Raw genomic sequence first — 23,652 nt, forward strand, 5'->3', positions numbered from 1 at the left:
GAGAGGGGTAACTGAAATAAACTGAGGGTGTGCAGTCCACTGGAGTTAGTAAGTTACAGCAGTGCTTGGGAAGTATTTGTTGTTCTTTCAAAAACCTGACAAAAAAAATCTGAAAACTGAAAATTATTATTATTTTTGGCCCCACTCTAAGATTTTTCTGGGGTTTAGCCACATTTTTTTTCTGTGTTTGGGAACAAAAAAAAAAGGAAAAAAAAGACACCAAAAAATACTTTGTTCTTTCAATGAGTCAGTAATAAATAAAAATGAACATTCTAAAAACCAGAAGTTTCCTTGGGAAGAGAGAGCTATTTTTTCTTCCAAATTTCCTTTGCCTTAAAATTGGGATGTGCTCTGCTCTCAGGCTGAGGATCTGCCTTCCCAGCTGCCTTTAAGCAATCAAGTAGAAGTAGCAATTGGGACAGCTTTGCTCCTTTCTTTCTTTTATTTTTTTTTCCCCTGGTGTTTGGCTGGGAAGTTGCATGGGTTTGCCTCAGAATAGATGCTGTGCTACCATAATCCTGGCACTTTTCACTGCAAATGAGATTTCAGCAGTGTTTCCTAGAGTAAGTGGAGAACTCCTGAAGCATTCTGAACATCCAGCTGCAGGGCTGGAGGGAGGGGGAAGTGCAGCAACCTGCTTTGTTTGCCTGAGCATGTGATTTTTTTCTTTTTCTTTTTCTGTTTTTTTTTTTTTTTTTTAATACCTTGTGATCTTCACAGACTCCTGGCGAAGCTTAAAAGGTTAGCTTGAGAAGGGAGTGGCTATCATTTGTTTAGAAAATAAATAGCAAAAAGTAGGCCAAATACCAGTAAAGTTCCAGTTTTAAAATATTAAACTAACACACAACATTGCTGACCTGGAAAGGTCACATGAAGTGGGAGAAAGGATGTATTTAGAGTGATTGCCAGGCAGGACGTGGGATCTCTCACTGACTTGGCAGTAGATACTTCAGCTCTATTTGCTGTTTCTAATGCTCCTTATTTGCTAAGTTCTTAAGTTTGACAAGATCCATGCTTTATTTGTCAGTATTTACATGGTATTAAGCAAGTGTGGAAATCCATTCAGAGGGTAACCAAGGCCTACCCTGCCTGCTTTTCCTGCTTCATCTTTGGATATAGACAGGATGCTCAGAAACCTGGGAGAAGGGAGGCTTGGAGAGGTTTTCCTTTGGGGAGTGCTATCAGATAACAAGGTTACTTGTGACAAGTTTAAACTTGCTAAATCTGGTGGGATAGGTTCAGTGCTTCCAAATCTATCAGTGTGAGAGTGAGGAAAGAAATGACTGCTGAAATGACAATAGAGCTGTTAGAATTCCTTCAGAAGAAGCAGGAAGATTTAATGGAAATGTAAAGATGTCAGCATCCCTCTGTATGGCCTGACTTCAGGGCTCTTGGCAAGCGTGGAGGAGAAAACCCAACGCAGCAGATAAATAATTGCTGCCACATCATCCCAGCACATCATCATCACTGCTGGATGAGATGAAAGGTATTTACAAAGCAGAGGCTGCCAGCAGAACACAGGCAGCCCCAGCTTGATCCAGCTCCAGCTGTAATCAATAGGAGCCTTCAGCTAAAGCAGAGCCTGAAGAACAAACTGTGAGTGCCTTTTGAAATGTCTTCCACGGTGAGCTCTGGAGAGCCAGCCTGGAGCTCAGCAGGAGCTGGGCATAGAGGGGTGCAGAGGAGTTTTGCTCCACACATTGTTTGGTGGGCTTCAAAATTATACTTTCCTTCTCTCCCTTAAATCTCCCACCCTTCTGTTTTTCTTTCCCTGTTCCTTTGGGTTCTGCCCTTGTAATTTTTCAAGGCAGAGGATGTGCCTTTGTTTGTGAAGAGCAAGGCGAGTTTATGGCACCCTATTCATTATATTTATGAATCATATCTAACTGAATTTTTCCCATAGCCCAAAGGTGGCTGATTGCCCAAAGGCACTGCTCCTAATGCCTGTGTTTTCTATTTATAAGGTGCATTTTAGTTGACATCAGAAGCTGAGGGGAAGACTTCTGCTTGATATCACTTCTGCCAAATGAAACCCACAGAGAAACCGTGGCCAAAGGAATTCTGTACAAAAGTTGTCCGGGCTCTGTAATTTTGTTCACGTGGGTGCATGGTAGTATGCACCAGCTGCCAATAAAAACACTCTAAAATAGATACAGCCCTGTGCAAGTCTCCAGATGATCTTAAAATGTACAGAACACAGGTAAGGGAGCGTGGAGAGACAACCAGGCTTTGTCAGGACACAGCCCGGTGAGAAAATCAGCTTTTGCAAAGTGGTCATGAGAGAAAAGCAGCTCCTCCAACAATCTCTGCTAATCCCTGTTAGTTGATGAAATTCCTGAAAGAGCACTTTAGAACCAAATTAAAGAAAATTGTTGCTTTTGAAGCCATTTGTGGTTGTGACCAAGTGTGGGTGCTCCCCAGAACGTGTTGATGCTCCGTGAGCAGCAGAGCCAAGGACAGGCTCTGAGGAGGGAACATTGGTTTGGGCCATTGCTCCTCCTCAGGAGAGCCCTGGATCTCTGGCAGGGCTTGGAAAGCTCCAGGACACAGGGAGAAGCTCTGTGGGACAATCATTAGCACTGGTGCCCGTCCAAACCAAGCTTTTGCCTCCAGAGAACGGCAGGAATAAAAGGAATTGGCTTTGCAGCTACCAGGGGGAAGGGAAGGAACAAGCCTTGACAGATTCACTGGACAAGTTTTTTTAATACTTTGTGGCTTGAGATGCTTCTCTTGCTTCTGGCCCCAGGAAGAAAGATGAGTGGGAAGCTTTAGAAACATAGAAACATAGAATGCTGGAGGTGGAAGGAGTCTTAAAGCTCATCCAATTCCAACCCCATGTCATGGGCAGGGACAACTTCCACTGTCCCAGCTCGCTCCAAGCCCTGTCCAACCTGGCCTTGGACACTTCCAGGAATCCAGGGGCAGCCACAGCTTCTCTGGGCAACCTGTGCCAGGGCTCACCTCAAGCCAAGAATTTTTTTTTCCTGATATCTGATGTAAACCTACTCTCTCAATGCAAAGAAATTAATTGCAAAAATTTTCTCTCCATCTTTCTTGTAGCCATCCTTCCTGAAAAAACATTGAGGACCTTTTTAGTCCTTTTTTTTCTTTCCCCAAAGGGTTTTTGCTCAGTTCTTTGTGTGTTCTGTTCCCTTCTTAAAAAGGCATGAGATCCCAGATCTTTATGCTCTTGCAAATGGAATGTATGAGCCAAGTGCCAGGGATGCCTGTCTGCATCCAGGCACATCTGAGGGATGCCCAGGACATTGTCAGTACATTGTTTGGCACTGCCTGGCTGGCTGGAGCTCTAAGCAGACAGCCATCAATGTGTGATTAAAATCCACTGCAGAGGTTCATGGCTGGGCAGGATCCACAGGGAAACATGAGGGCCTCAGATGCTGCTGAACACAGGCCAGTGGTGGATGGTCAAAAGAAATTCTGCTCATAAATTCTTGCAGGATGGGAGAAGAGATTTCTCAATTTAGACTCTCATCAAAGCTATTGGAAAAAGCAGTCAATCACACTTAGGGTTCTCAGAGATGCCTGCCTGCCTCAAATGCCTTCCAGATGGATTTAATTCCAGTGCATTGATTGCCCACTCAGCTTTGTTGTGCAGCAGGTAAGGGCAGCTCCATGCCATCCTCATTGAGCTGCTGGATGGCAACAAAATTGCCTGGTGGCTCTTTCCTCCTGCAAGTGCTGCCTTCCAGGAACTGATGAGGCAAGAGGTGAACTGGCAAAAGATGAATCTAGGGGAGGTTAATTATATCCAAGTAATTAATGCCAAGAGCAAGGAATAGAATGAAAAGGTGAAGGCAGGAGAGATGTCGTGGAGTATTAGGAAGATAGTCTGTTTATAGTGGAGAAAGAATAAATGATCTATGAGCACATTCATTTCTTACCTATAAGATAAAGGGGGGGATTGCTTAAAATTCTGAAGTTGGAGTGTTTAAAAGTAATTTTTAAAAGTAATTTACTAATCCTATTATTTATGCAATTATAGTTGTTAGCTGGAATAACCCAAACCAATGTGTGCAGCACTAAGCCTTCTCCCAAGCTAATCAACCTCAAATTCATTGGGTGAGTTTGGGAGGTCCAGCCTGGATTTCTCTCTGCTCTTGGCTTTCAGAAGCTCTGGCTGTGGAGAAGGATTCCCTTGTTGTGCTGCTCCAAGCCCTGAACCAAAACCCAGGACAATGTTCAAGCAGCAAACAGAGAGGACAGCAAGAACCAGGTAATGAAAGTTGTGGGTTGTAAAGATTTTTTTTTTTTTAAACAGCTTTTTCAAGATATAAGTTTTTATAACAGGGACTACTGAAGAGGAGAGGAAGTTTTTAAGCAGGCTGAAAACACTGGGGCTTCAGTAGCTTGAAAACTTTTATAGATAGCATTTAACCAACTGCCCTGATTTAGAGGCTGGGTTTAATTATTCAGATGCTACCAATAAATATGCAAAACACCAGTAGAAGACTAATGACAAGATTGGTTTCTAGCAGTTAATTGAACATCCTCTGTAGTGAGATCTGTATCTAAATTTATTTAGGATCTAACAAACTGTTAGTTTGCTTTGGAGATTTCATGGACAGGCAAAAAAATGAGCCCGAAAGAAAAGAAATAATGTCTCAGCCAATAACCAGAGGGTCTTCTAAAGGGATTTCAGAGGTTCAAAAACACCTCTGACAAATGAAATCCAAGTCATGAAGGTTCTTGTACCCTGTTATTTTCTTGACTGGGAAGTGTTCATGTGTTTTAGGATCAAGTCCAAACAATTTTTAAGGAGTTAGGTCTTGTTTTCAATGAAAGGAAAATAAAAAGGAAGCAAAGCATAATAGATAAGTAAGGCTAAATACATATTAAAAACAAAAATCTTTTCAAAACAAAGAACAATGACCTCTTATCTAGAGAAGGTTCAGCAAACAGGTTAATTTTTCATATCGCCTTTAGACTCTTGGGCTTGATTTATTATTCCACTTATTTGTGCAGGAATTTTTATTTACCCCACAAGGCTCCACACTTATTACATGTACATGTACTTGCCCAAAATGTCCAGTGGTGGAGAGCAAGGCCCCTTGAGCCAGAAAAGCAACCTGAGAGGTTCCTGGAAAGATCTCTGGGGATGCACAGTTACATGTCACTCTGTCCCAAACCAGCCCCTGCATCCATCTGCTCCTCAGGAGGGACAAAACTGATCTGGTTTGCAGATCATCAACAAGCTGGAAATTCAGCTTCCAGAAGGGATAAGATTTTACAGAGAAGATACTGAGGAGCTGGTTCTTGTAACCAAGCCAGGCCTCATTTCCTAGAGAAGTGGCACGAGGTATTTAGTGAGTAGAAGTGACAGCATGGCCTCATCTGGCACTGCAAATTCACAGTCCTGTTTGAGTCACCATAAATCATCAGCTGTAAAGTATCTGGCTTCCTAAAGGAGCAGCTTTATTTCATTAACTTTTTGAAAGTGACGTTGCTAATTGTACCATAATTTATCCAGGACCACAGTGTGAACTGCTGTTTTCAGTCAGGTTTTGGCCCTCGTTGCCAAGAGCTTAATAAAGAAAAGAGGAGGGGAGAGTAAGGAATTGAAGAGAAACAAGACTTGAAGGGTATCTAAAAGGGGGGCAGCATTGGTAGAGGTGAGACAAGCTGGGATATTCAGCAGAGGGATCTGAAAAGTGTCCCAGCAATGGAGCTGCAAGCTGAGTAAACAGGCAATTCCTCCAGATCAAGGCTACTCCCTCCGATACTCTCAAGCATTTCCTACCCACCCATGAGCAGGATCAGCGTGTGCCTGGTATTGCAGGCTTGCTCTGGCAAGTTTTTAGTGAGGGGTTTTAAAATAAAAGTTCCTAGCAACAACCTGATTGAGGCCAGCAGTGAGCAGTTGTGTAAACTGAGGCATGTGCAAAGGTGTCAGGGAAAATACTGGGATCTAAATGTGTGCTTTAAATGCTGGAATGCAACTGAAGGTGTCTGAATGTGACACTTCAAAGTACAAACAGTGGTTTTGTTTATTAAAATCAGTCTTGATATTCTCTCAGTACTTTGAGAAGCTTGGTGGGCACTAGCTATGAAAATATCTGCAGTTATTCAGAGTTCAAGTAAGCACAGTCATGGATCAGTGAAACTTCCCTTCTTTCCTTGTTTGTGGATACACATTGATGCTATTATTTTTTTTTCTTGTTGTTTTTAACTGGAAATTAAAAAGCTGCAGAGATTCACTTGGAGTGGGAGTTGGGTCATGGGAGGTTGGGAATGACATTCAGCCAGTCTGCTCCTCAGGAAAATGTTTTCATTCAAACTCAGGGCTTACCTCCCCCTATGGAGAACACTCTTTCACTTACAACCTGCTTTCCCCCCAAGTCTGCATTTTAAGCACATCTCTTTTGTGTCTGTCAATCCTGGGTGAATTCTAAGGAGGGATTCTAGGTACAGGGAAAACTTTTTTCACCATTAGGGCAGTCAAGGTGTGGAACAGGTGCCCAGAAAAATTCTGTGCTCTACTTCCATGGGGTTTTTCAGGCCCTGACTGGATAAATCTCCCAGGTCTGATTGCAGAGAGCAGAGCAGGATGTCAGGCTGGAGACCTTCCAAGGCTCCTTCTCACCTGAATTGGGCTGCTGTAAACATACTCTAAGCTATTAACCAGAATGGAGAGCTTTGCTACCTTTCTTTCCTCTGACTTTTCAGGCAGGAATTGAGTGCAGTGAGGTTTCTGATTAAATCATGTGGAGACTGTCAAACAACTTCTTTTTTTTAATGCAACCTAACTAAGTTAGTTCAAACCTAGTAAGTAAGTTCAGCCCAGCTGTGAATTAAGAGAACTGTAAGGAAACCAGTTGGTCACCACTGGGCTAAACTGTGAAATTAGTACTAAGAACAGTTAACAATGGGACATAAGCATTTAATTTTTCAATTAAGGACAAATGATAGGAATGGAAAAACCTGCATATTATCATTCCAGTTTTTAAGGGCTGTTGTGTGTGCAGCCCATCCCAAGTGCATCCCAACGGGACAGTAATGCTGTCTGAAGCTGGCTGTGTGTGACAGAGGCAGCTCTGGAGCTCTGGAACAGCCGTGTGTGTGATGGTGCATTCCATGGGGATGGGCTCCATCCAGGCACATCCCACGGCTGTCCTGCTCTCCATGTTACAGCCAGATGAAAAACCACTTTTGGTTCCTGCTGCCTTTTTGCTGTTTTTCCTCTTCTTACACACTTGGGGTTTTTCTTGCTGGCTGAACTCCCCAGTGACAATTGAGTATGTGAAAATCCCAACCAGTGCCTTTGGTGTCTTTAATGCTTTGCTTCCAGCTTCCTGCTGGGGGCTGTGGCAGGAGTGGGACCCCACCCTGAGGACCAGGCTGTGCAGTGGCTCCTCAGCCCCTCCTGGTCACACATGAGGCATGTGAATGGAGCCCCCGGGGCTCCCTCAGCCTCACCAGCCAGAATGTGCTGAGGCCACTTTTTGGCTGGCTCGGACGTGACAGATACTAAAACAAAGAATCAAATGCAAGGAATGATATAAGCTGCTCCTGCTGCTGCTTTTGTCCCAAATGCACCACTGAACACAGCAACTGTGGGGTGTGATGTGCTGGCTGAGTCACACACCATGGAATACTCTGAGTTAAAAGGGATCATCAAGTCCAGCCCTAAAGGTAGGAGGTGCATGTCCCATGAGGCTGGTTGTAGTGAAGGACAGTTCCTTCTCCATGCACATGTTGCTCAGGAGAGTGGGACCTTGGAGGCCCCTGGAAGCTGTGCCAGTACTCAGTGTCACTGAATCTCAGTATTGCTTGCTCTCCCCCACAATAACAAACCCCAGTTCCTGTGATGACAAAGTTCTGATATCAATACCTGATTTCTTTTTGATATAGAAATTGCATTTGACAGCTAACAATCAAAATATTTATACACCACTTTGTCAGAATTACAGAAACTTTTGTCTGCATTTCCCAGTGGTTTTAATTTTTAACAAACTACACTGATCTGTGCTCTCCAAAAAAGGCTCAACCTTCTGCAGCCTGTAGGGCCAGGTGTGGCTCCATTATGGGACTGAACATCTGATGTCCACCAGGCTGATTAGGCAGAGCTTTGGGGAATTGGCTTGGTGTTCAGCCACAGATAACAGCCACCAAATGCAGAGAGATGGAAAACATACTGACTCTGCTTTCTCAAAGTGGGCACTGGGACATACCTCAGAGAAGTACAGATATCACCAGTCTGCTCCTCAACAATCAAACTCATCCTGACATTCATTAAGAATTGAGGACTGCCCTAAGCATAAATTAGATTTGTTAACCTTTTCAAAAGTTGCTGCTTTTTAACTTCTGCTCTCACTGTATAAAATGTCCAGATCTTTGTTTGATCAAGTTCCTAAACTGTTGGCCTCACTCCCATCCCATGGCAGAGATTTTGGGAAGCAATTCCTTCTCCAACCATGCCACCTTCCAGCATCACAAATACTCAAAGTGTGAATTTCAAAGTGGGAAAAAGCAGCTACAAGCCTGCCTTGATTATTTCTGTATGGTTTTGCTATCTACTGTTAAAACCTCTCTTCATGCCCAAGCTGCTGCTCTCTCCTGCTGCTCCTATTTTTCAGTATCCCCCTGTCCCAGGCTCTGCAAACAGCTGCCCTGTTCCTGAGCTGTTTGAGAGGGAAGGAAACCAAGCAAGTGAATTATTCCTGCATCCCAAACAGCCCCTGCATGGCTCTGGAGCTGGGGAATCCCCCAGGAAGCTTTTAGGAGGGTGGAGAAAGCAGAGACAAGATCAAGACCAGCACTCTAAAGCTGTGCTTAGGGGAAGAGCTGAGGGTGTTCGAGGGTGTTGCTGGGTGGATCTCCTTGGCTGGTTTTGGGGTTTGGCTCTATTACATGGCTGTGCTTTCAATTTATTTCAAAGGTGCCTGGAGCCTTATAAATCTGCATACATAGTAAGGAAGAGATTCTCCTCACAGTGGATACTGAACTCTAAATGTAACCAGAATGGAGAGAATGTTTGGATTTAAATACATAATGAAGCAATTTTTGTAAAAATGTCTTGTCTAGAAATGGGAAATTTTCCCTTTTTATAGGCATAGAGAGCCACAGTTTCTAACAGAGGAATACTTTGTCTTGGAACACACACAAAAAAGTTTTCTCTTCCCCAAAATCATCCTTTTTCACATGCTGATTAATAGATTAAAATCTATGAATACAGTTTCTGGATTGTTTAAATAATGGTCAGTGTTCGCAATGGGGAAATGGGTGGGTGTTTTTCCTTCAGCCAAATTTTCCTGCACCCAACTTTTCCTGCACAAATGCTCTCAGGAGTGTGGTTCTAACTCTCTTCCACCTCGTGTTAATTCAAGCTGGAAAGTTCTGCTGCTCCTGCAAACACCAGAAAGCCAAGAGGTGCTCAGTGGTGTTAAGTCTATAATTTTTATCTGCTTGTACAGTGGTTTCTGCTCCAGGGAAAAAGTGCTGGAAATGTCAGCAGTATCTTTGGGTATTGCAACCATCCCCAAATTATTTTCTACTCCAGTAACACATAAGGAGAGAGTGGGAAAGAAAATCTCTCTTGATGCTTCAAGTTAAGCCAGATAAGTCTGAGGAAGGTCTGGATGCAGAGTACATACAGGCAGGATGATGTCAGGGAAGAACACGATTTTTCTTTCCCCTTGGGAAATGGGAATGACTTTTGGATTCTGCTCTCTTTCCTGATTTAGTCTCCAACAACTTCTGGGAGGAATGAAGTCAGGTGTCATCCACAGCCCACAGGGGCAGAGCAGGGGTTGCTCCAAAGCCCTGCTTATTTCTGATGTGATTCTGTGCTCACTGCCCTGTGAAATATTCCTGCATTCCTGCTCTTAACTCACCCAAGGTGTGACACACAAGTCCTTGTTTTACCCAGTCCTTGTTTTGTCATCTCCAAGTTCTGTGGAGAACTGGCTCCTGATAAGAAAGTCCCTTGAGAGCAAATTAATTTATGAAGAAAGTGCTTTAAAAACTACAAGCAAGTATTTGTTGCTTCCAAAAGGGTATTTAATTCTACCTACTCTGTATCCCAGACACTTAAAATTCTCCCCAGTGTAAGTTTAGACAGGAGAGAGATTGTTTGTCCTGGTTTTTATTTATATAAGATAGGTCACATCAGCTAAAATCACACTTAAATTTCTGCTCACTTTGCCTGGTTTGATTTCTTTGCTCTGTGTAAGATTGTTATTAAATGTTAACTTGTTGGCAACCTCTTTAAAACCACACAGAACATTGTTAGCTGTCAAAAGTCCTTGTATTTCCCAATTCTAAGTACTTCTGACAACAGTAGGCTGTTACAGTATTGATAAGGATTTCTTTCTAAATTTATAAAGCTGCAAGATATTCAGAAATCAGTTGTCCAAATTACTGCTTTTCTGGAATTATGGGGGTTTATATCCCATAAGATGCTCAAGTGCAGGGTCAGATTTGCTTAAATCATCTCACACTGGGTCATGCACCAGACCAGAGTTTCCTTCTGGTTAAATCCAGCTCGTAAAGGAAGGCTTAGCAATATCTTCTCCTGCTCAGAGCTCATCAGAACAGGCTTAATTAATGTCCACCCAAAGGCATGAATTTTGTAAATCAGGAGTTAATAAAGCCAGATTGAGAGTTTCCCAAAGTAAACATCTCTTCCCGGAGCCAGACCTTCACACACTGAATCCTTTGTCATTCCATTGAAGAATTTCCCTTTGGAGTTATTTATTTAAGCCATTCAGCAACAGCAACAGACAAGGGGCTACTGAATATCTAATTTTAAAAATGCTTAATTAAGAGCTTGGGATGTATTTTGCCAGGAAAGCTCTAATTAATTTCTGAGCCTCAAGGACTTTTTCTTAGCACTGTAGCTTATAAAAGTGTGTGCAACAAATGTTTTCTTAGTCACTTTTTCAGCTTTGATCATATAATTATACCTAACAAAAACTAGACATTTCTCTACTCTGCTTACAACAGGACCAACCTTTAACATGGTTTCAGATTAACAAATGAGACACAAATGGGAATGAGCATTAAAGGTATTTTATAATAACTACATGTGTGCTAAAATAGTTCAGAGCTCTGTAATTTGCAAGTCCCTCTTGTATTTTTAGAAAAGTTAAGAGGTAGATGAAAGAAGGTACACACAGCATTCCTGTATATTTAGTATAGGTTTTTTTTCAGGTTACATTTTGCTGTCTATTGAATTATGGCAAATAACTTTCTCTCCAAAACTGTTGCTAGCTGGCTGCTATGAAAACAAAATTTAGCAAATTAAAGATGAAACAGATATTTCTTTGTGAAATTTTGTACTTTTTACTCATGAACTTTATATATTTGATTACCTATTCCATTGTCATAGAGAGAAGAACAGAGATCTTACAAGCCCAGTTCAGATCTTCCAACCTTGTGGACAGAAGCATCTAAATCCTTTGACAGGTATGTGGCAAAATTCCCTTTGATAAGAACCTTTAGCCCAAAGGAGGCTTACATTTCACATGACTTATTCTAGACCATGCATAAATGATGATAGCCCAGAAAAAGCAGCTCAAAAAGCATCACAGAGGGGAAAGAAAAGAATAAATATTCTTTAAGTACAATGAAAGGAGCTGGTCAAGCTCAGCTTCCATTAATCCCAGTTAACACAGACACAGCACAAAGGGGTTGCCATGACAAAGTGCTGCACAAGAGCAGTTGACTACACCACAAAAAATGTGGAATGTTTAAGATGCAACCTGGTAGGTGAAACTCAAAAATTACACTCTCCTTGTGGTTTCTACCAGACCAAAAATATCTCGCTAGGAGGGAGTCCTGTAACACTCCCACTGGTTTTGACAGTAGGAAAATGGCAAAACAGCAAGTCTGACCACCACTGAACGAATTCCTGCAGTGCTGGACACTGCTGGGCTTGGCTGCAGGGCAGCAGATGGGATTCCCTAGCAAAGGACAGGGAGAGCAGCACAGGCATCATCCCTGGGTGGTGCAGGGAGCAATCAAAGAGGCTCTGCTGCCTTTGCAGGAAGCTTTGTTCTTCCTGTAGGGCTGTTTTGGCACACAGAAACAGCAGCTATCATCTTCCCTGGCCAGCATGGGAAGGGAGATAGCACTTGGAAAGAGAATAAAATGAGGAAAATAAGCTTCCAATTTCAGCTCTTGAACTAGTTTTTCAGCTTCCTAAATTTGTGTTCCATCACTAGGGATGCTCAAGAAAAATCTTGGACCTTTGAAAAATGTGTCTGTAATGCTGAGATCCTTCAGAAACGTTCTAGCAAATGTGACTCAGTAACCCCAACTACAAGAGTGAAAATAAAACACAGGTAAGAGCACTTCCTTTATACACTAATCTGAAGTAGGAACCAGGTTAGAAAATGGAGGAAAAAAGTGGTGGTTGAGAGAAAATCATCCTGAGCAAAAAACTGGGGAGAGGAGGAGCACAGAGCCTTTCTCAGGAGGCTGAGGAGTGACAGTGCAGGAGACTGGGAGGAAACAAATGCTCAGAGCAAGCACAGTGACAACACCCCAGTGGCAATAGTGTCACCATACAATTACCTGAGAGAGGTGCTACAAGCAGCTGCCAGGGTGCCTTGGCACTGGTGGGGGAAGTGCCTGTGTCACTGGGATGCTGTGGAATGTATTCCTTTGAGAGCAGGTTTTGGCACAGGGAGCACAGCCTGTGCTGCCCCAAGTCCTGTTCTGTGCCCTCTGCTGCAGCAGGTGACAGCCCTCACTCCTGGTGTGGCTTTCCTGCCTTGTGGGATGCACAGATCTGAGTGTCTGCAACAGGTACAGGGAATTCCTCAAGAGAGAAAAAAGTGCTCTGAGCTGTTTAAAGGGGTGCCAAGTACTCTGGGGTGCCAAGTCAGGACCAGGCATGAGCACATTCTTCCCCTTTGCTATCTGGTGTTATTCCTGATTGCATTGTGAAAAAGACCTCCGGCTTAGAGAGAGGAATTCTGAAGGAGGACAGATGGCTGGAGTTTGGACTTTCTTCAGGCCATGTGCCTCCTGAATCCATTTGCTGTGTTTTGTCTGTCAAAACATGAGCCTCCTCTGAGCTACTAAGGCAACAGGCTTTAAAATCAACAAATGCAGCCCACAAGGATGACAGCCGAGGTGACTACTGTGTGATCCCATTCTCCTGCTGCAGGAAGCCATGAGAACTGCTAATGAGTTTACTTCAACTTGAAGTCCAGTGCTTGCCTGCATAATCCCAATTCAGGAAGCTAAGGTAAATACAACTCAGGGAAGCTTGCTTGCCTCTAGCACACTTAGCACGATGAGCAAATGGGAGGAATCTTTAACTGTAACACACTGAGTGTATTCCTGCAGGGGTCAGGACAATGGGAAAGCAGTAACTGACTCAGGAAAGGAAAGCAGCTGCTAGTATTTATGCTTGTGATGGATGTTCACAGTAAAATGGTCAGACAGAACAGAGAATATCTCTCCAAGGTCTTGACTTGACACCCACAGCTGTGCAAATAGCACAGATGGGAAGATGATTCAGAGTGGCCCGATTTCAAAAATGCCCAAAACCAGGCCCTCAAAACAAGATGGGTTTTTGTGAACGCCCCTGTGGACCCTGAGGGCTGCTAAAGAGATGCTGCTTTGCAGCAGAATGCAGCAGTTTCACAGATTAACAGCTTGAACAGTTGGTTGGGGATGGGCTGATGAAAGATGATCTCTGCATGATGTATCCAAATGTACAAGGAATTAATTGGAAGCTATGAACAGAGAGCTGTGTGAAAGTGTCAGCTTGTGTCCTTCTGTGGATCCTCTTAGACCTGCAGAATTCCTATGGCTTGTCCCAGTAATTAGCACTGAAGTGGCACATGCAACCAGGTCAGACTCACAGTGGCTACAACTGGCAACAAGTGTTCCCCACTCACTGGAGTGCTGCAAACACACGGCCTGAGGGAGCTCTTGGAGCTACTGCCATCCTAAACCACCCAATCAGGCCTTATTTTTCCTGCCATAGGCTCTGTCCTCACCCTATCCTCAGACTCAACAGGCCTAGTGCTGTTCACAGAATCACAAAATAGTTTGGGTTGGAAGGGGACCTTGAGGATCAGCTTGTTCCCCCTCTTTCACTTTCCACTGTCCCAGGTTGCTCCAAGCCCCATCCAAGCTGGCCCTGGACACTTCCAGGGATGGGGCAGCCACAAGGAGCCCTGAAGCATTTTTAAAAGCACTCCTTACCTACAGGAAGAGGGCAAACTTGGGCTGATACAATATCTTACAAAAAGCTCTCAAAACCATTTCCATGGCTAGGGAACATCTGTGGCTGTATTTGAGGCTGTGTCTGTATTAGGAAATGGGTTGAGCCCATAGGAGCAGATCCCAGCTTCGTGCAGAGGCTCCAAAATCCCAGTGCATGCACTTCTGAGGCTCCCTGGAGTCTGGCCCTGAGGGCTGAGTGCTCATTAGTGGCTGTGGCACATTAGTGGCACCCCTGGGGTGCATTCCAGGTTGAGTTTCAGCTGGGCTGGATGTGGCTGCACGTTCCAGGAGCTCTCAGGGAGGGGAATCAAAGCACACTGAGTGGAGCTCATTAGGAGCTGCAGTGCCCCAGCCAAAATGCCAGGGAGGAGCCTCCTGCCAGGGCACAGCCAGGCTCTGCCAAGGGCAGCCAAGTGCACCTGCACTCACACACCTTTAATGTTCTTTATGTGCCAGCTGCACATCCCTGACATATGTAAATATATATAATATAAAGTGATTTTTCTATGGCAAACATCATGAACTGCTCCCCCTTGTCCCTCCCTCCTTAACAGGACAACAACCAAAAGGATTCTACAGATGCAAAATTTAGCCTTTTTTGACTTACTCACAATTAACTTCTTGAGTCAAAAGCATAGCTTGAGTATGATAAGTTACTTTGAAAAGTACCAAAAAACCAAACAAAAAAACCCCTTAACCTCTACCAGTGCAAGGATACCTAAGGTGATTTTGCAGGGGGAAGAATAACCACAGCACAGAAAACAAATCCATTTTTTTCCTCCTTCCACAGAGGAGGAAAAAAGAAATCAATGTCCACCAAGTCTGGACAGAACTCTGGAAAAATGTCATTCTCCCACAGAAGCAAGCACTGATCTCTCATATTGCAATCTGTCTCCCTCCTGAATTTGACATTGCAGCAGCACAAAGGGTTACAAACAGGCTGGAGAAATAGCAAAAGCTAATCTAGCTGAGGAGCAGAAATGTTTGCTTGCCTTATTGCTTGTATTGCCAACATGATGGGAATTAAGGAAAATGAGTTCTTTTCCCTTCTCAAGTGTACAGGTTATTGGTACCTTTTTTGGTCCCTTTTTGCATTCAAGTGTCATTAACATTCTAGGAGAAGCCAGTACTTTCTTGCAGACTAGGTTTGACAAAATTGAATTAATTGGGTGATTTTCTTTTGAATTCAATAGGAGCAGACTCAAATCACAGAGAGCCTAACAACAGTAAAATAAAACTCAGGCCTGAGTGCAGGCACAGAGTGCAGCTATTCATGGTTTTTATCAGGGAAAAAATGTCTGGGAACCTGAGTTAACTCAGTAATTTGTTTCAAATTATTTCTTACTCTGTTTTTTGCTCTTCCCCATTACAGTGATACCCTCGGAGGAACAGGGCTGAACATCCAAGTGGCTTCCTGAAGGTGTGACCAGGTGCCACATATGGGAATCTCCCTTAGGGACCAAATTTAGGAGTGACAGTGAAGTGGGAACTGCTTGGGATGGGGATGGAGGGGATTAGGTAAGGTCAGAAACTCAAAATTTAAAGCACAGTTCAAGTCTTTATGTTGAAGCACAACTTTTTGCACATCAGAGACCTTTCTCCAGAATAACCTCCCTCATCTTTGCTTCAATTTGGGGGTTCCTTCATTACTGCTCATAAAGAATATCTTAAGAATGTCCCAGGAAATGTTTGCTACCCCCACTTCTAACATCAGTGTGGTCAGACTAGAAGATGTTTCTGCTCACTAGTACTTATACTACTAGTTTATAACCAGTAGTTATACAAATGTGTATCAGCACATCACTGGAGTGAAGTCCACCAGGACCAGGTCGTTTATGGGCATTTATTCCAAGCCCAGGAAGCACTGCAGTGTGTTTGGCCTGTCATTCCCACACTGCTCCATGCTTGAAAAGGGAGTGGACACTTGTGTTAAAACAGAAGGCCCCTCACACTGCAGCATGATGTCAGTAATTCAGCTCCTTGGAGCATGTTATTGTTTGAAACAGAGGTCTCCACACTTTCACATTGGTTATAAAATACTTAGTGCTGCTGGACTGGAAGGAAAATGTCATACATCTGCAAACAATTAGAAGGAGCTGGACTTCATATTTGATTTACTAAACAATAAAACAAGCTTAAGTGTGACTATATCTGTAAGTTAAACTCCCTAGGAGCCTCGAGCAGTTATCATAGCAAAGTCTTTTAACCATAATTAAATAAATCCGCAGCGGGACCATTGCTGATCAAGATTATCTTTTATAAGATATTTTCAGCAGTGAAAAGCATGAAGATCATGAAGCTGAATGCATGCTTTAAGTGCTCCAAAACTCTTTTATCCTTCATTTCAAGCACACTGTCCACTACACTTTTTCCAGCTGGAATGCATTCAATCCAATACATTTCAGCTTTTAAACACTAATATTTCCATGCTTTCTGCATTTAGATTGAAATGTTGGCATGAGGAAAGGAGTAGCTTGCTGCAGTCAAGCCCAAGATTTCACCATAGCTTGTGTGCCTGCTGGTTAAAACTTCTGGTACTGGAACAACACTTAGTTGTTGTTATAAATTAACCAAAGATTTGGGAATGGAATAGAAATATTTAGTTGCAAGTTACAGGAAGCCAGAGCATGGAGTAAAGTAATAGTAATCTATCACCACCAATTTCTCCTCAAAAAAACAGGAACCTTAACCAGTTGTCAGTCTCTCAGTTAAACCCCAACCTTTGTTTTTAGCACAAACTATGGGTACTAAATGCTGTCAAACTGCCCTACTGTATCCCAAATTTACACATCTAAAGCCAGCATAACAAAAGGGATAGTCATGTTTTGACATTTTCTAGCATGACTTGCATTTTTTATCAAAATAAAAATGTTATGTGCTGAAGTTGGAACAGTTTATTACAGTTCACCAGTGAAGAGTAGTGCCAGCAGCATCACCTGAAGGAGGGAGTACCAGGCCAAACCCAGCAGTTCTTCTCCTGGTTTTGCTGCTGCTTTGTCATGTTAAACTAAGTTTCCATCTAAGGAAAATTTTGATTTTCCCCTGATGACCCCCAGTGAACGCCCAGGGTTAAGGAGATCTGACCTCCTGTGGTAGGTTCTGTACTTGACATTCTTGAATCAGAGTGACAGAAATGTTGGACATGAGCAGATAAGCCAGAAATGCAACTCTGAGGCTTTGCCTACAAAAATAACTCCTCCAGCCTCCATGATGATTACTGTGGTCCAGAATGACAGGGAATTTACTTACTAGTGATAAATAATGTCCTGTGTACATGAATACCAGGGAGAAGGAAACTACCACTGTGTATTACAGCCTGCCCTGATTACAGTCCCTAAAGTACTATTTTATGTGATTATACTGCTACAGGCCACAAAGTGGAAAAGATGAACCATGGGGGGGTCAAGTTTTGCCCTCTCTTTGCACGGGTGTCCCTCCAATGTGCTTGAAAAGCAAGTTTGTGAGCAAGGGCTAGAATATATTTCTATGAAAGAAAACAAAACAATGGCCAAAACATTTGTTACTTCAGCAAGTAGAAGAGTAAACTGTTTATATAAAATAATAAATGAAACAGTCTTAGTTTACAGAAGTGCTTGTGAGGCTGGTTCCTGAATGCATACAATTAACATTGCTAATGCCCTGAGAATTTTTGGCACTGTGTGTGGTGTATGTACACTCAGATGAAAGCTCTTCATTGCCATAGTTTCAAAGAGTGGCAAGGCTGGGACTGGGAGTCAACTGGCAGGGTCTGCCTAGGGCTACTTCCACAGAGATCACAAGAGCACAGGCTGTTCAGAAGTTGGGTTCCTACTGCAGGAGGAATATTCCTCATCCACAGTAAAAACACAGGACCCTTCTGCACTGCAGCCTGCTCTAAGCAAAAGTTCATCCTGTGGTTATTTTTTGTTCATTCAGCATTCACTTACTGAAAAATACAGAGTTCTGCAAACCTTTCCAAATTGCTTATGCCTTGCTGCATTGCCCATTCATTTCAGAGCACTTTCTTTCCTAGACATACTTAATACAACACAAAATGCTCCACTTGAGTAGTTTTAAGACTTTTTTTAGGAGCTACAGACAACAGAATTAATTTCAAGTTTTTAGATGGAACAGACTGTAAAGGCTGCAACAAACTGCACATTCTGATGCCTTGAACAACAACAGTGACATTTCTGTATTTTATTTTTGTATCTTTAAAGGTGTTCATGGAGCACCGGCCCCTTGCAGCCAGCGCAAGGGCTACAGGCTGGCATCCCCTGGCTCTGTGGTCACCCCCACTGCAGCTGCACTGGAGCAGAGGGAGGTAAGCAGGCCTGGCTTACCTTGGCACACGTTGTGGTCACTTTGCTCATACCCAGCTGCACACTGGATTTGGTGGCTTGGGTTGGGAGTGGCGCGCTGGGGGTCGGCCGGGGTCCGGCGAATGACGCTGTTCCGACCACTTGTGGATTCAGCTGCTGCTTCTTCTCGCTCATTTACAATAATTTGCGCTGTTCTGGGTAGACAGAGGTATCCTCCATAGTGGTTAACACATTTCATCCCACCTTTACATGCATCTGGGACTATTTCACATTCATCAATATCTGTGGTTAGCAACAACACAAGTCATGCTTTTAACAGTCGAACCTTCTGCAACAGCCATTAACACAAAGAACACGACGAGGCATGCACGCACACCTCCGTGTCCAAAACAGGGGTGTGCAGTGAGAATACTTAAAGAATACCAGTGACAAGTCTGTCTTTGAAAATTATTTACTGTACCTTTGCACCGTTGCCTAACAGGATCCCATTCATAGCCATCTGTGCATTGCTGTGGAGAAAAAAAATAATAATTTGGTTACTTGGGATTCTTTGTTTTGGAAAAACAGTTGAGCGTATTCAGTGAGCTCAAAGTGTGACACAAAGGGAAATGCAATACCTTGGTAGGCTAGAAAAATGGCAATTGGTACATCACTGCTGTGCAGGAGCAGTAAAACCTGTGGTTCCTTCCCACTCAGAATGCTCTGTGACACACAGAGAGCACCTCTGTCTCGGGAAGTTCCCAAGATATTGTTTGTTGTGAGCAGGTTGGGGAGCAAAGTGAGAAAACCATTGCTTTCTCCTTCCCTTGTTCCTGTGCCCTGTGTTATACCATCTCTCCTTGGCTGAACCCTTGGATGATCTTTGGAGTGACCAAGCTGACCAGAACGAAAATCTTTTTATGAAAAGCAACAAGTTTTTCTGAATTTGGATCCCATTGCCTGCCTTCCAACAGGTGAACCTCTTTCATATTCAGGCTCTGTTTGCCAGAGGGACCAAGAGGACTCTGTGCCCCTGGACTTCATCCTCTCTCCCATTAGCACTCTAGCAATGGGGAAGGATCCCATGACAGCTGGAAATTCATTCACATGCTTTTTAATCATATGACTCCAGGAACTGCAGTCTAGGAAGGACAATTTATATTGTGAGACACACAATAAACGGTCAGAGTTTATAACAGCAGGACTACTTATTTATACAAGACTTTGCAGAATTCAAACAAGGCTATACTCAGCAGCTATTCATATCAATGCACACCAGCAAGTTCAGGAAAGATTTTATATAGTCTGCTCTGCATCTTCATTATTCCTCTGCCCAAAAACATTAAATTATCCAGAGGGCAGTTGCTTTAATCGCAGGTCACAGTTACAGAGACTGATTAGCAAAGTATCATGGTGCTACCAACTGCAGCAGGAACATTTTAAATATTAAAATATCATTGAATCAACCACACTGTGCTGTGTAGGTGCATCTAGGGCTGCTCAGGGTATTACTTTAATGGCTCCATACAAAAAAGGAATGGAGTTGACTAATGTAATTAGTGACAGTCAAGCAAGCTAAATCTTATTGCAACTCCTCTGCTGCTGAGGGACTTACAAGTGGCAAACTTGACTTTTTGATGCCAAGATCCACTTGTTGAAGGTCCTATCCTGAAGTTATTTTAAGGGACTTGTTACTGACAGACTCTGACTCAGCAGGAGGATTGAAAATATTTTCTTCTCTTGCAGGTGACACCAGTGATTTGTCAAATGTGGCAGCGAGTTGTAGCTTGGAAGGGTTTTTCTCCCCAAGGGGTAAGTGGACACTCTCTAAAGGATTGACTACATGCTGAGTTGACAACTCCAAAGTTACTGTAGCTATGAAAAGGCAAACCCAAAGGAAAACAGCTAATTCATGCATTTACTGAATCACCCAATTCCTGTTAATGCACAACAGAAGTACTGTCTGTTTAACTGCAAGGAGCCAAGTCCATCTATTACTGCAGCCAAAGGCTTTTACAATAGCAAAGGATTTGGCCCTCCATGGATACAATGTGTGCATGAGAAACAGTAGCATCCCAAGAGCAAAATCTCCCAAAGCTGGGTTTTTTGTTTCATTTGACATGATCAGCATTTAACCTTCAGTGAAGCACCTAAGGGCTAAGACCTTGAAAATGGAGCATAGGTGCCCAAGTCACATAGGCTTACTAGAAATGTTCAATTGGTATAACCAGAATTATGTGAAATGCTGCATAATTAACCCCCCCTCCATATAATAACTGTGGGAAAGGAGGAGGGTGGGATCCCTGTTTAGTCCAGATTTTCAAAAGGTACCTACATCTTCAGTTTCCACTTATATACAGGGACTTTAAAACAAAAGTAAATCACAGAAGCCTCTAAATAAAACTACTCCCAGCCTTCAAACCCTTCTAAAGCCCAGTGTTAAAGTATTTTATTACTGACTTCCTGATGCTCACTAGAGGCTTCTTTAAGCCCTGATTTCTACAAGAAGGTCCAACTTTGCAATATTTACTTGCTTGAGCCATCCCACTGACTTCAGTGGGATTACTTGTATAAGACACAATCCTGGGCTTTGGCTGTGGTTCTCTAACTTTTTGCATGTGTGCAGAATTTTCTGCTTGTGTGGCATTGGGCTGATGTGTGTGCACATATCCAGAGGTCCACCCATATGAAGCAAGTTGCAGGGATTACAGCTGTAATCAGATGTGAAAATGTGGGTTTTTCCCCAGCCCAAGCTGGGGTAATTGCCACTCCTTCCATGACAGGCATTATGCAAGCCAAGCACTGAACACAAGCAGATTGAAAAGAAAAAGCCTGACAAAAAGGCCTTTAAATCTCTTAGCCTGCCACTTGCTTGCAAGCAGAACCTATTTCCAGTATTCTTGAACAATTTTATCAAGCCATGCAAAGCCACTGCTCAAATCCAGCTCAGAAAAGAACAGTCCCATGATCACTCCAGGATTCAGATGCTTCATTAAGAGCCCCAAATTTGGAAGTACTTACATTTTGTTAAAAACAGCTTGAAACATCCATAAGAAAACACAAAAGAATGTTTGACCTAATTATCTGTCAAACTCCATATATTTCAAATTAAAGTCCTAGGGACCCTGTCTTTATGAAAATAGATTAAAAAATATCAAAACCTCCTAATTTTGTTCAGTCCCTCAAACTGAGTACACAGATAAACTTTTCCAAACAAGCAGTTGTAATGTATTTTGCTCAATCTTGTCATCTTGAACTTTTAAACACTGCTTGAGTGCAGGAACAGCTTATTTTATGGTTAACATTCAAACTCAGCGACCTCTGTAGCACATGCTATACATTGGCAAGAAATTCGGTTTTTCTTAAGGGTCATTTAGCAAAGAATCCCCGCAAAGCAGTAATTATCTCCGAGTCTATTAAACCTTACCGTGTACGTTATGGTTTCCTCAGTTTCCTGCGAATGTACTGTAGTAAGAACCAGCGCAGCCAAGAACATAGCTGTCAACATCGTGAACCTTGAAAGAAAGGAAAAACAAATCAAGCAGGAATGCTTTTAGCGGTCTGCCTTGCAGGGAGAGGCTGCAGCACCCCTGGGACCGCGTCCTGCCGGGGGAGCCCACCCAGCCCTACCTGGGACAGGCGGCCCGGGCTGCCCGCTCGCTCCCGCAAGGAGAGGGTGAGGCTTGGCCGCGCTTCCCAGCGCGGGGATTTTATCCAGCTGGGAGCGAGGGGCGGAAATAACCAGTCAATGGAGTTTAAAACACCCCAGCGCTCACCGGCAGCAGCGCCGGACGAGGCGCGGGCAGCGGTACTGCCCGCCCGCCGCACGCTTTAGGGCGGAACAGTAATTTTTCGGTCAAAGAGAGGCTTGGGGGACACCCCCCACCTGCCGGGCTCTGCCAGGGACCCGCTGGGTCAGAGCCGAGCCCGGGGGGCGGCGGGCACGGAGCCGCTGAGCTGCCCGCTCCTACCTGCGGGACCGGGCGAGCGCCGGTCTCTGCTCCCGTCCACCGCCCCCGCTGCGCTGCCGGGAGCCGCTCGCTCCCCTTGCCACGCTGCGCTGCCGGCGGCCGCTCGTTCCCTTTTCCCCGGTGCCGGTGCGGTGCCGGCGGCCGCTCGTTCCGTTTCCCGCGGCGTCGGTGCGGTGCCGGCGGCCGCTCGCTATCCTTCCCCCCGGTGCCGTGCGGCGCCGGCGGCCGGCGATGCCCGTTCTCCCGCTGCCGTCTGCCGCTGTCTGTCCGTCCGTGCCCGGCGGCCGCGGTTTCCCCGCCGCTGTCGGTGCGTGCCCGGTGCCGGCCCCGGGCTAAATAGAACGGGCGCCTGTCCCGCCGGCGCCGCGCGCGCCCCCTGCCGGCGCCGCGGGAGCGCGCGGGGCAGGTGCGGCCCCGCCGCCATGTTGGGGCCGTGAGGGCAGCCCCGGGCGCGGCCCCGGCGCGGGCAGCGAGAGCGCGGGAAGCCGTGAGGGGAGGGCGGCCGCGGCCCCGGGAGCCGCTCCCTCACGCCGGTCCGGTACCCCGGCCCCGGGAGCCGCTCCCTCACGCCGGCCCGGTACCCCGGCCCCGGGAGCCGCTCCCTCACGCCGGCCCGGTACCCCGGCCCCGGGGGCCGCTCCCTCACGCCGGCCCGGTACCCCGGCCCCGGGGGCCGCTCCCTCACGCCTGTCCCGTACCCCGGCCCCGGGAGCCGCTCCCTCACGCCGGCCCGGTACCCCGGCCCCGGGGGCCGCTCCCTCACGCCTGTCCCGTACCCCGGCCCCGGGAGCCGCTCCCTCACGCCGCTCCGGTGCCCCAGCCGTGTCCCGGTTGGGATACTCGAGGAAGCGCAGCACGGCCATCGTTTTGGTGTCTGTCGTGAGTCATGGAACTGTAGAATCCTTAAGGTTGGGAAAAAAGAGTTTTGAGGTTATCGGGCCCATCGCTACCATGTTCTTAATTGCAGATGTGACCAGATGTGGAAATGAGACTGGAAAACTGGGTTTTTCCCCAGTCCAAGCTTGTGTAATTTCCTTTCCTTCCATGACATGCATTATGCAAGGCAAACACTGAACAAAAGCAGATCTAAAAGAAAATAGACTCACAAAAAAGGCCATTAGATCTCTTACCCTTCACTTGATTGCAAACAGAACTTCCAATATTCTTGCCCTCATGTCCCACATCCACACATCTTTGAA

The 23,652-nt window shown here is 44.8% G+C and overlaps 1 protein-coding gene across 2 annotated transcripts in view; it reads right to left on the reverse strand.

Annotated features, from left to right (window-relative positions):
- EFEMP1 (EGF-like fibulin extracellular matrix protein 1) overlaps positions 1-22,810 on the reverse strand; it is a 46,226-nt gene extending 23,416 nt beyond the window's left edge. Inside the window, exons 1-4 of one of the 2 annotated variants that reach the window (XM_054629707.2) lie at positions 22,454-22,810; positions 21,910-21,997; positions 18,964-19,012; positions 18,525-18,785 (exon numbers count right to left, since the gene is read on the reverse strand). In XM_054629707.2, the coding sequence (XP_054485682.1) occupies positions 18,525-18,785; positions 18,964-19,012; positions 21,910-21,990 (391 nt within the window). In that variant the 5' untranslated portion in view covers positions 21,991-21,997; positions 22,454-22,810. Of the gene's footprint in view, positions 1-18,524; positions 18,786-18,963; positions 19,013-21,909; positions 21,998-22,112; positions 22,256-22,453 lie in introns of those variants that run through there. The other variant, XM_054629708.2, reaches the window with a different exon arrangement.
- Positions 22,811-23,652: the final 842 nt, after the last annotated feature.

This window comes from Agelaius phoeniceus, chromosome 3 (genome assembly GCF_051311805.1).
Source record: "Agelaius phoeniceus isolate bAgePho1 chromosome 3, bAgePho1.hap1, whole genome shotgun sequence".
Taxonomy (NCBI): Eukaryota; Metazoa; Chordata; class Aves; order Passeriformes; family Icteridae; genus Agelaius; species Agelaius phoeniceus.